The sequence below is a fragment of the Pongo abelii genome, chromosome 18 (genome assembly GCF_028885655.2).
Source record: "Pongo abelii isolate AG06213 chromosome 18, NHGRI_mPonAbe1-v2.0_pri, whole genome shotgun sequence".
NCBI classification, from domain to species: Eukaryota; Metazoa; Chordata; class Mammalia; order Primates; family Hominidae; genus Pongo; species Pongo abelii.
This window is the reverse complement of record NC_072003.2, coordinates 83147391-83159820: the sequence shown is the minus strand read 5'-3', so window position 1 is coordinate 83159820 and position 12430 is coordinate 83147391. Positions and strand designations below refer to the sequence as shown.

The 12430-nt window shown below is 45.4% G+C and overlaps 1 protein-coding gene and 1 long non-coding RNA gene across 3 annotated transcripts in view; one reads left to right on the top strand and one right to left on the bottom strand.

The window, feature by feature from the left end:
* The window catches only part of CDH13 (cadherin 13), a gene marked incomplete at its 5' end in the record, with an annotated part of 1173335 nt that overhangs the window by 42960 nt on the left and 1117945 nt on the right, over positions 1 to 12430 (bottom strand). Inside the window, 1 exon segment of the mRNA NM_001133193.1 lies at positions 3139 to 3281. Coding sequence (NP_001126665.1) covers positions 3139 to 3281 — 143 coding nt within the window.
* Positions 1 to 12430, top strand: part of LOC134760411 (uncharacterized) — a 55075-nt gene that overhangs the window by 19939 nt on the left and 22706 nt on the right. The gene's annotated exons all lie outside the window — the stretch shown is intronic.

Sequence of the window (12430 nt, the reverse complement as noted above, 5' to 3'; positions counted from 1 at the left end):
TGTTCAAGATTATTATTCCTAGCGATGGTTTTGTATATTAATGCCAACCTGGTTTCTATTTACCATTACATCTTTGGGGACATTTTAGCTCTCTGGACACGTCTGTGGCACCAGATTTTAAATTTCCTTGTCTGATATTAGTGTTAACAGAGTTAGACAACAAGTAGATTTCAAACTGTATATTTCTTGGGGCATGGAAAGATCATCCCTGGCTCTACTCTTTCCTTTCTGAAACCCCCACCGGGGTGGGGTTAATATGTAGTGAACATTTACTACGGCTTTTGATGGAGAATCTAGAGGGTACAGCACTTCACTCATTTCTCACAACAACGTTATAGTAGGAATTATCTTCTTCATTTTGTATACATAGAAAACGAGACTCACAGTCTATAAGAAGCTTTCACAGTTATACAGCCAGACAGTTCATACAGGTGTATGCTGAATATTGAGAAAACATATGAGACTCAATGAGTCTCAAAGATGAGAAACAGCTGTAAGGTATCATTAGGTCCTGACTACATTGTAAATTATTTCTTCAAAATCAGATAGCTAGTAAGTGGTATGGCAGAAGTTTAGACCAGATTGCTGCTTCCACACAGAAATTTTAAAGACTGTTAAAAATGCAAGAAACTAAAGGTAGAAAAATGCTATCCTAATGATACGACTTTTAGAAAGTCAGCTAAATTCGATGTCTGTTTCCTAATCTGCAAATTTTGGTTTCGTTCTTCTTAATATTCGGGACAAGGTATATAGGCACACAGTGTCACTTAATTGATTACTGCATACCTGTAAAGAGGGCTCTCACTTCTGGTAACAATTCAAGTATACTGCATTTCTAGTTTCTTTGGATTTATAATTGCACAAAAAATTTCACAAAGAAATGCCAGCCACACTATACTATATTTCATCCATGCTTCATGACATTCTTTGCTGAGAAATTTCTCTACAGATACAGATACTTCTACATAGTACAGAACCCTGCCATTGTTACTTTAGCTGATCAATAATGGATACTTTTCATTTCACACAGCATTTTAAACATTCTTGGCTTATTTTCATCCCTGATTATGTACTTAGTACTCTGTCTAGACCTCTTCCTTCTGGAAAGCTTTTCTGTTCTGATAAGTCCCATCTCTTTTGCATGGGCAACTCCCTAATCAAAATCTCTCCTTATTCCATTTCTATCTTGCCAGCTTCTTCTGGGACATAATCTCAACACCCACCCTCCGAAAACAGGAAGGACCAATCCTCTGAAACTCATCCCCTGTTTATATTGATGAAATAATCACTCCTGATTTCTGGACCAGAAACCTGAATACTGCATTTCTCTAGCTCACGTTCAGTATAAGCTCTTGACAAAGACACCCGGCCAACATGAGCTATTTCTTATAAATGACTATATTAAAGAAAAATGAAACTTAAGGCTAACCAATCAGAAGCTGCCAACTAACTCTTAACACCAGAACTAGCATGCCCTACCTCTAATCAACATATCCTTCATTACGCAGGTGAGATGTCCCCTCTCTCAGGCAGCTCTCCATGACTACCCCCCAGGCTGGACAGGGGCTTCTCTGGGCTTAGCTCCATCAGAACAGTTAGAACACTCTACTGTGATCTTCTGTGTACTTGACTAACCTTCCAAATAACTCATGAGCCCTCTGAACACAAGGACCATGTATTATTCATCCATGAGTCTCCAGGACCAAGCACAAGATCTGGTCCAGCTCTCAGTTGCTGAACATTGTCTACCTGATATTTCATCGTGTCAGTTTCCTCCTCAAGAAGTTTCAGGGTCTCCTGGTTCCCTGTTCTATCAAAAGAATCATCTAGCTTTGAAGATGTGACTTTTCCACATACATCCAAATAGTTTCCTATATATGCACTTATAGCAGACACAACAGTTATTTGTTCCTTTTCTTACCTCCCGTGCTGTGCCCCCTTCTAGCTTTGATTCGTCTGCCTTGGATTTCTGGGTAATGCCACTCATCCAAACCCTACCCGTCTTTCAAGGCTAACCTCAAGGCTCGCCTTTATTGTGAAGCACTCTCTACTTATTGCATGTCACATGGATTGCTCACTTCTTAGACTTGTCTCCTAATGGTTTGTGTGAGTAGCTGGCATATGAGGACCAGGACTGAGAACTCTTAGTTCACCCTTGTTGAGTATAACAATGGGCAGCTATAAATATTCATCTTGATATGGAAGGACTCAAAACTGAGTCTTTAGCCATAAACAGCTGGCTTTTAGGAATAATAGGGAGAACAAAACTTCTTGTGTGATTGACACAATACACATTGCAGCTTAACATGTCCTCAAACCAACTGGAATCCCCTCATCTCAGTTAATGGCAAATCCTGTCAGCTCTGCATTCAAAGTATATAGGACCTCTCTTTTTCTCATCCCCTCCTAGTCTCTGGTCCAGGCCACCATCTTGCATAGATTACCATGCACTCTCCTAAGAGGTTGCCCTCCTTCTGCCCTTGTGCCCTACAGTCTGATCTCAAAGGAGCAGAGAACAATCATGGCACTTTGAACTTTGCCTCCTTTCTGCATGTCAGCTCCATGAGGACAGCTTTCATTTTGTTTACTGCTGCGCCCCCAGCATCTAATCAGGGGCTGGCATATGGATAGTGCATTACCATCTTTTGAACGAACAGCAATTGCTTTGTGGTTGTGCAGCTGCTAACTGAGTGTACCTGATGCCTTTCCTTGGCAGCGCATCATAATAGGATAAAAGCTACAAGAACAATTCAATGGTCAGGGTCAGTGATGTCCTCTGGGACTTACTTTCAACTTGTATTAAGTCCAAGAGCCTCTTTGCAAATGAGAGCGTGACACCAAGACAAAGCACATCAGCGTGGCTTTCTAACCTCCACGCCTGCCCAAGATGGGACAGGGTGAGTTCACTGCTCTGACCTCTCACCAGACATTACTCACTTTCCAAAAAGATCCGAGGATTCTGGGACTTGGAGATATTACTGAACTCAACATGTGTATATTTAAACATTTACTTTGCTGTTCCCACACACTTACATTCTTCCCAAGAACACCCCTGGGTGTATCAGAAGAAATTTTAAAATGTAAAAGTATATTTGTAGCAGAAAAGTATACCCTTGATGGTCTTTATCAAGTACTCACCACTGTCAATTGCCAGGAAGAGAGCAGTGTACACGCTGTTGTCGACAAATGGGGACTCACGGTCCAGCACAGCTGTGGTGTCAACAGTTCCATTGATGGGGTTAATATTCAGCCAGCCTGCTGGGTCCTTGTAAACAGAATACCTGAAAAAAATCCCCACAGTGTCAGACTCTGCATTCAAAGTAGATTCAAGAAACATTTACAGAGTGCAGGGCATGAGCTCCTATGCTAGGTGCTGGATCCTAGGTAACAAAAATCCAAAACCATCATTTCTGTTACAGTTGCTCATTCACAAAGTCAAGAGGACACTGACTCTGGGTCTGCTTAGTGTTAAGCACTCTGCATGTGTGCCTCCTTCATTCCTCTTGACACTCCGAGGAGGAAGATGTTCTTGCCATCTGCCCAGCTCTCACAGAGGCAAAGCAGAATTCACAGCCCAAATCCTGAGTCCACGTCCAGTCTTGTTTCTTTCACACCTGAGATGTATCTTGTGTGTGGACTAGTGGGAGAAGTGCTGTTGTGAAGGTACAAGCAGGGCACATCAATGCTTGGAGGAAGAACTCACTACCTCTGATCCAGGGCAATTATTGGGCACCTCACAGAGAATGCAGCATCCAAACCAAGACAGGAGGAATAGATAAGATGTCATCAGAGAGTGAGAGGACAGACAAACCAGGAAGGGAGAACATGAGTTAACAAATTGTATTAGTCTGTCTTCACACTGCTTATAAAGACATACTCAAGACTGAGTGATTTACAAAAGAAAGAGTTTAATAGACTCACAGTTCCATGTGGCTGAGGAGGCCTCACAATCATGGTGGAAGGTGAAAGGCACGTCTTACATGGTGGCAGACGAGAGAGAACGAAACCAAGCAAAATGGGTGTCCCCTTATAAAACCATCATATCTCATAGGACTTATTCACTATCACAAGAACAGCATGGGAAAGACCTGCCCCTATGATTCGATTACCTCCCACAGGGTCCCTCCCATAATATGTGGGAATTTGAGATGAGATTTGGGTGGGGACACAGCCAAACTATTACAGATAGAACAGAGACATTCATTAGGATGTAGGTTACAGGAGGGCAAGAAATTTGTTCACTGCTGTGACACCAGCTGCTTGAACACTGCTTAGCCCATATGCGACACTCAATAAATATTTGTCGAATAAATGGATATTTAGGGACTAGAAAGTAGAGGGTTGTGTTTGAAACAGTTTCTTCAAGGGAACTAAAAGTTAATGAGTTTTGAGAAACAGATTAGACAAGATTATAGAGAAGCTGAACTACTGTTTTAAGAGGTTTTGACTTTGGATAATGGGAAATCATCCAAGATTTTAAAATGTTACTTGTTTTGAGGTTGCTCTTTTGAGATTTAAACAATATAGATGCATGGAGTAAGAAATAATAGTCTTATCTATCAGGGAGACTCAACTGGGCATGACTCAGCTTTCTTTGAATTGGGCGGCTTGGATAATGTGCCACTTGCAGACCTAAGCCAGAAAGATGCTGTTGGCACTTTGCTGCCATTTCCTACCGATCTTTGAAGTATATCCTCATGAAGAGACATGGGAATCTTTACATTGGTAAAGATATATGAAGTTGATTTTCTCTGCCTTGTATGGACAGGTTTGGGTCTAAGGATGTTTAAAACCTGATTTAACCAACAGGATTGAAAATCTCCAACTGAAGTGCTTGGAGCAAATTACCCCCGAGTCTTCACGGGAAAAAGATACCTACCTCCTAATCCTGGAACTTGGGAATGTTACCTTATAGAGCAAAGACTTTGCAGAGCTGAGTTAAGGTTTTTGAGATGAGATTATTTTGGGTTATCTTGGGGGTGTTTGGGGGTTGCTAAATGCAATCACAAGTGTCCTCAGGGGGAGGCAGAGGAGATTTGAGACACAGAAAAGGAGAAGACCACATGACCATGGAGACAGAGATTGGAGTGATGCGGCCACAAACCAAGGAATGCTGCAGCCACCAGAAGTGGGGAGTGGCAGGAAGGATCCTCCCCTAGACCTGTAGATGGAGTGTGGCCCTGCCAACACCTTGGTTTTGACTCAGTTAGACTGATTTTGGACTTCTGGCCTCCAGAACTGTGGGAGAATAAATTTCTAGCCTCCATGTTTGCAATACTTTGTTACCATGGCATTACTAATTTATTATAGTAGGTATACCATCCCCACTTACAGATGAGGACTCTGAGGCACAAACCAACAGCTACGCAAGTCGTAGAGTCAGGACATGGGCCCAGGTGGTCTGACCTTGGAGCTGCAACCCTGCACCCACACTCAAAACTGCTGCTCCCCAGCTAACTTAGTGACTCAGGGTGGGTAGTCAGCAGGTATGTTTCATCTGAAGGATCTTACCTCGAAGAAGATACTGAATTCTGAGAAAAGGTGGCCTCTGAGGATAGAGTTAGGTTGAATTGAAGTGCGGTGGGTGGGATTATTCAGATGTAGGTGGAAGCAAGGGGGATGCCTCCTGTGTGGCCAAGGAGAAGAAGAACTGCCCTTGTCCATGACTTAAAGGTCATCTTGGGGGCTGCAATGGGATTGTTACCTGGGGGAGGCTGTGGTCACTGAAGAAGGGATGTTCAACTTGGGTTGTTGAGAACGGGAGCAGGGAATAAGAAATTGCTGGCTGACAAAGGGAATGGGCGTCTATGCAGTCACCACAAGCCTCATGGCGACCCAGGACAGACAGCAATTCGCCTACCACCCTCGCCTGGCCACCATCAGGAGCCCCTCCGAGTGTTCCCAGCCTCTCCTGGAGTCTCAGAACCAATCATCTGGAGGTCTTTGGGTTTCCAGTCGGCATTGACAGATGCTCTGATGCAGTGCTGTTTTAAATTTAATTCACACAGAGGCAGTCTGGGTTGGTATCAATTCTTTTTGTGTTGGGGTCATGTGAACTGACCTGAGAATCAAATCAAGTTTTTGTCCTGCAAAGTGGATGTACCAGACCCCCCAACTGCAGAAGGACGCCAGGAGAGGCTCCTGCTGATGCTTCCTGGAAGGCGTCTGGCCTGTTCTTTCCTAAAACAGCCTCGGGGTGCAGCCTCCATTTAATATTAATAGTAACACAGCTGCAGCAGCATCGAGCCTTACATTGCGCCGGCTGGACAGCGCTCCAGGAGCTTCCAGCATCTACGCCTTTAGCCCTCACACCAGCCCTGGGAGGTTGATAATATTATTCCTCCCCTTTTACAGATGAGGAACTGAGAGGCCTAGAGATATGTGAACTTTGCCAAGGTCATTGGCTAATATGGGGCATGGTTGGGATTTGCAGGCTGGATCTCTGGTGCCAAGGCCTGCTGTCACCCTCTGCTGCTTCCGCCCAGCCGTTCACATCGCCAGCATCACATGAGCATTAGAGTCATGGACTCTGGAGAGGAAAGGACCTGGGTTCTAACAGTGAGCTTGGCAATCTACTTCTCTGTGTTTCTGCTTCCTCGTCTGTGACTTGGGGAGAGTCCCAGTAGTGTTGTGGGGGTAGCTGTGAGGGCAAACTGAAGCTGACACAAAGGGCTTGGTTTTGTGCAGAGCGCCCTCAGGGGAGCCGTTGCAGAGTCAGGCTATGGGTGTGTTAATGGTTCACTGGGGTCACGGCCCTGTGTGTCCTCCCTGATGTGACTCACACTGTCCTCCGGAATGTTTCAGAAACATCCGACTCAGCAGAGCCTCGGGGAACAATGTTTTGAAGCTGCAACTGTGACAGGGGACAGATGGGGAGAACGGATAAGGCCAACGCAGGGCTTCCACACGCCCTTGCTGCTGCAATGATCCTTTCACTATTTTGTGAAAACAGAAGTGATGAATTACTCATGAGAATGAACTGCTTTAAAAACACCAGGCTTTCATTTAAAGAGTCATTTATGCTTCCACCTGGCAAACTTCTGTTTCAAGACCCCACTCATATGTCTCCTCTCGTTCACCCGGTGTGACTTTCCCAGTAGAATTAATCACCCTTACTAGGTCTGTGTGAGGCACATGCACTGGTAAAAATGCCTTTGGGAGCCTAACTCGGGCCCGGACGGCTCTGCCATCTCCACCAAACTCTAAGCTCCTTGGTGTCAGGATAGGTAAAAGTTGGTCAATAGACACACAGGGTGCTTCCTTGGGCCCAGCTTGGTGCTAAACCCTTTATTTTTGTGACTCATGACATTTATTTATTATATTATATATTATATTTTGTGACTCATGACAACCTGATGAAGTGGGTATCATCCTTGTTTTAAAGTTGAGGTAACCAAGAATCAGAGAGGCTTAGCAACTTGTCAAAAGCGGCCCAGTTAATAAGACACAGAGCTGGAATGTAGCACCAGCATGCTGGATTCCAGGGGCTGGGCTTCTCGGTACACAGTGTTTTTCATGCCTAAGGCCAGGGTGGTCTGCTCTGCACCCCCAGGGCTGAGTAGAGTGCCTGGACACAGAGGGTGCCCGGTAAAGGTTTATTACATCTTTCCTCCTTCAGTTGGAACAATCATGGGGATGGAAAAAGAAAAAAAAAAAAGGCAACTCATCAGGTAACAAGTTTCCTGTTGATCCAGGAGTGATTGGTAGTGGTTCAACATATTAGAAATAATGAAACTTTTAAATGAACCGCATTCTATTCCCTGATTACTCAACTCAGTTTAGAAGATAAATAAAAACTGAATTAAATAAATTTGGCTTTCATGTTTGGCGTACAAGCAATGCTCTTTGATGCTCCCTCTGTCATTATTTTTTTGTCTCATGATGCCATAATTTTGCTGTACAATTAGCATGTTTGCTTGTTTCTTGTCAAAGAAGCAGTTGTATTCAATAAAGTGCTTAGAGACGTGAACTCAGAGGCAGTCCTCAGAAACAATACTCAGCATGGTTAGGCCACATTTCCAGGGAAAGCCAGGGCTTGGATGATTTTACAGGACGGTGTCTCACTCTTTTTCTTCCTTAAAGAAATAATTGGCCAGGCGCGGTGGCTCACACCTGTAATCCCAGCACTTTGGGAGGCCGAGGCGGGTGGACCACGAGGTCACAAGGTCGAGACCAGCCTCACCAACATGGTGAAACCCAGTCTCTACTAAAAATACAAAAATTATCTGGGCGTGGTGGCACGTGCCTGTAATCCCAGCTACTCGGGAGGCTGAGGCAGGAGAATTGCTTGAACCTGGGAAGCAGAGGTTGCAGCGAGCCGAGATCGCGTCACTGCACTCCAGCCTGGTGACGGAGCGAGACTCTGTCTCAAAAAAAAAAAAAAAAAAATAATAATAATCAAGTATCCAGAGCTGTGCTATTTAACCGAGCTTTCACAGGACTCTTTCTGCTCCCCTCTGTTTGCTTATTTTATTTTTTGAGATGGAGTCCTGCTCTGTCGCCCAGGCTGGAGTGCAGTGGCAGTGATCTCAGCCCACTGCAACCTCTGCCTCCTGGGTTCAAATAATTCTCCTGCTTCAGCCTCCCAAATATCTGGAATTATAGGCACCTGCCACCATGCCTGGCTAAATTTTCTATTTTTAGTAGAGTGGGGTTTCACCATGTTGGCCAGGCTGGTCTTGAACTCCTGACCTCAAGCGATCCACCTGCTTTGGCCTCCCAAAGGGCTGGGATTACAGGCACGAGCCACCGCACCCAGCCAGTTTGCTTATTTTATTTGGTGCCTCCTCCAATGGGAGACCTCAAGGAGGTGTGCCTGCCCCACAGATGCCCTGGAAGGCCAGCTTGCTGCTCCTACTCAGAACCACACCTGCAGACAGAGGAGGACAGAGGGACACTCATTTGCTGAGCACGCATATGACGTGAACTAAGAGCTGGGTGGAGACACTGAATGGTGGAGCCATCGTTCCTGATGTGGAGGGAGAACAGCTCAAGACCATGGAGCAGCCTGCTCTCCCGCTTCCTGGCTTCCATGAGCTTTTGTCCAATCAGCCTTTTTGACCAATTGGCCAGGCGCGCTATGTAAATTTCTGACATTTTCAAAGCTGTCTTTTTAATAAACCTTTCAGTGTAAAAATACTAGTGTGCAAGATGTTTTCAATGCTTCTAGGCCTGAAAAATGCATACGCCTTATTAAATTGGAATTTCCGGGCAATTTATCCGTAATGTAAACTTTGCTTGTTACAGGAAAAAAAATCAAATTAAAAACTGAGCTCATTTCAGCCTGTAATGTAGCTTCACAGAAGCTGCTGTGAGTGCTTGCCAAGCCTTGGCCTCTTCTGGGTGTCAGTGTTGGGAGACGCAGGGCAAACTGATTAACAGAATCCGAGTTGCAGGCAATGCAGTGGGGGTGACTGGGGCGTGCACCGCCCTGGAAGGCGGGCTCACTCTCAGCAGGGCCCCCTCAGAGCAGGGAAGAAAGCTTCCAGGCAAGTGGCCAGGGCCAGCTGTTGACCTGGAAGGACTTCTTCCAGAGCCAAGGGCTGCCAGCCTCTGCCCTCAGGGGCTCAAGTATTGGTGGGAAGGAGAAAGAGATCAAAGGTTTGACAAGTCCCTTCTGCAGACTTCTTGGGGTCACTCACTTTCTGTGAGGTAGGGCAGCAGTCCCCAACCTCTTTGGCACCATGGACTGGTTTCGTGGAAGACAATTTTTCCACGAACAGGTGGGGGATGGCTTGGAGATGAAACTGTTCCTCCTCAGTTCAGGCATTAGATTCTTATAAGGAGCACGGAGCCTAGATCCCTTGCGTGTGCAGTTCACAATAGGGTTTGTGCTCCAATAACAATCTGATGTCGTGGCCCAGGAGTTGGGGCCATCCGTGGCCCAGGGGTTGGGGACCCCTGATGTAGGGGACCCATGTTTGTGCAGCATAGGTGCCAACATTACATGACTTAGCATAGCTTTCCTTTCAGTTTAGACTTAAAAATTTCACAAAGTAATATTGGGCAATTAGTGCACAATAGCCAAGTGGATCAATGCAATATAACAGAGCACTAGACATGGCACAGATTATATACATATAAAATTTATATATAGAGATTATAGATATAGTAATAGATGGATCTATCTCTATATATGGTGCATATATATATATACACACAGTAGGATAGGAAAGACTACGAGAAACCTAGAAAATAAAAACTACGAAAGGAGAGGAGATACAGGGTATTTTTATATTCCCGCTGAAGGATACAAACAACCCTGTAAAACTGTAGGAAAGAAGGGAAACAGTAGGGGAATACTTCACACCCTACTTGATTTCAGTCCACTGGACCCTGTATTTATTATTAAAAGCAGAACCAGAAAGACACAGAACTCCCAACTGAAGGAAATACACTATCTTAAAATAGCTCATGTAGCTATGGCCCTGAGTGTAAAGTAAAGGGCATATTTCAAATCTTCTGACAAAATGTATAGATAAAATCGAATGGCCAGTGAATTCCAGAATCCTAGATTAGTTAGACAGTCACAGCCCATCACAGTCCAGGGTACTGTTCTCTTCCTCTCCCAGGAAACCAGAGCCAAAGAAAGCAGTCTCAGTAAACAGAAAGGACTGCCGTGGTCTCTAGGGCCCTAGAGGATCCATCTGGACCTGGCTGACTTTCAACCCGCATTTTCTATCTCTTTCCTCAGCCTTCCTAAGTTACAGACTCACTGGCCTTTCTTTTATTCCTTGAAATTAGCAAATTTCCCAGGGATGCGGATGCCACAACCAGCAGATGTGGACAAGAAGAGCTGTCCAGTGAGTGGCCTGGGCAGGGCCTCTTGGGGTTGGGAGGATAGGATACTTCTTGCCTTGCCTTTCATGGAGCTATGAGCTTCTGTGACTCCATAACAGCTGAGAACAGGGCAGGGGCTCTTGACACCTGCAGCCCCTTCCCTGGATCCCCTTCCCAGGCATCCCAGAGCCCCTGGTGAAATCCTGTGGATGTCTGCATGAGGCTCTAGCACATGAAAATTCTGACTGGCATACGGCAGCTGGCATCTTCTGATGGCACATGGACCAAAACTTTGCTTTTTACAGACATTCTGATCCCTACCATGACAACAAGTAATATATATCATGCCCAAGAGAATCATCACCTTCCACACATGCAGTGGACCAAGGTAGCTGTGGTGTGGGTTCACTTTCTTTGGATCATTGTAGGAGGTAGGTGGTAAGACCACTAGGGATCGTCTTTTGTGTAGACCACTGCAATGCACCTGATTCTTTGCTTCTCTTCTGCTTGCTACAATCCATGCTCCAAAGAGCAGCCAGTGTTATATCACAGCATGTGAATCCCGGGCTTAAAACCCTCCAGTGACTTCCCATGGGGTATAGAATAAGATCCAAACTCTTAACCATGGTCTCTAAGGTCCTAGAGGATCCATCTGGACCTGCCTGACTTTCTATCTGCATTTTCTACCTCTTTCCTCAGCCTCCCTAAGTTACAGACTCGCTGGCCTTCCTTTCATTCCTTGAAATTAGTAAATTATTGCTGGTCTCAACACCTTTCTACTTGCCTCTTAGATTTTCTCATGTGTGTCTTATGCTTTGTAGGATCTCAGCTCCAACACCAAGGCTTCTGTGTTCCCTAGAGAAGCCACTCTGGATGGTCCGTCTAAAGTCTGCCTCCTTCCCCGGCCAGCCCTACAACTTAGAACGTGAGATCCTAGGTGCAGTGACCTCATCTATCTTACTCAACCCTTCATGCCTAGATTCTAGAAGAGTGGCCAGCACACACTGAGTAGGTAGGTACTCAGTTGTTGAATGCATGCATGAGGGAGCGAATGAGAGTACAAACCTTCTTTAACACGCATTGGTTGACCCATGTGCTGAGTGACCCAGAATTCTAAAGGCGCTTCATCCTAAAGTGCTCATTCATCACTCCCCCATAGGCAGGTCTCTCAAAAGAGCCATCTGTCTCTCTTGCCCCAGCCAAACTCCCACTTCTATGCTGTTCCAGACATTCCCATCCCTTTAGTTGCCTTGGATCTGATACATGCTGTCAACGGGGGCTTAGTTAGGTGGGTTTGTGTGCTGGGAGTCCTGAAGACCACTCCCAGGTTCAGTGATTTGCCAGGAAGGCCCACAGAACACAGCATATCGTCATATTCAATGGTCAAAACTTATTACAGTGAAAATATGCAGGGAAAACAGCACAGAAAAAAGGTACATGGGGCAACATCCCGGGGAAACCAGGTACCAGCTTGCAGGGGTCCGCTCCCAGTGGGGTCACACCGGACGTGCTTAATTCTAGCAGCAAGTTGTGACAACATACGTGAAATGTTCTCCATCAGGGAAGCTCACCAAAGACTCAATACCCCGGGTTTTTTTATTGGGGGCTGGTCACATAGGCACCCTCCACCCAGCATTAGCAAAATTCTTGA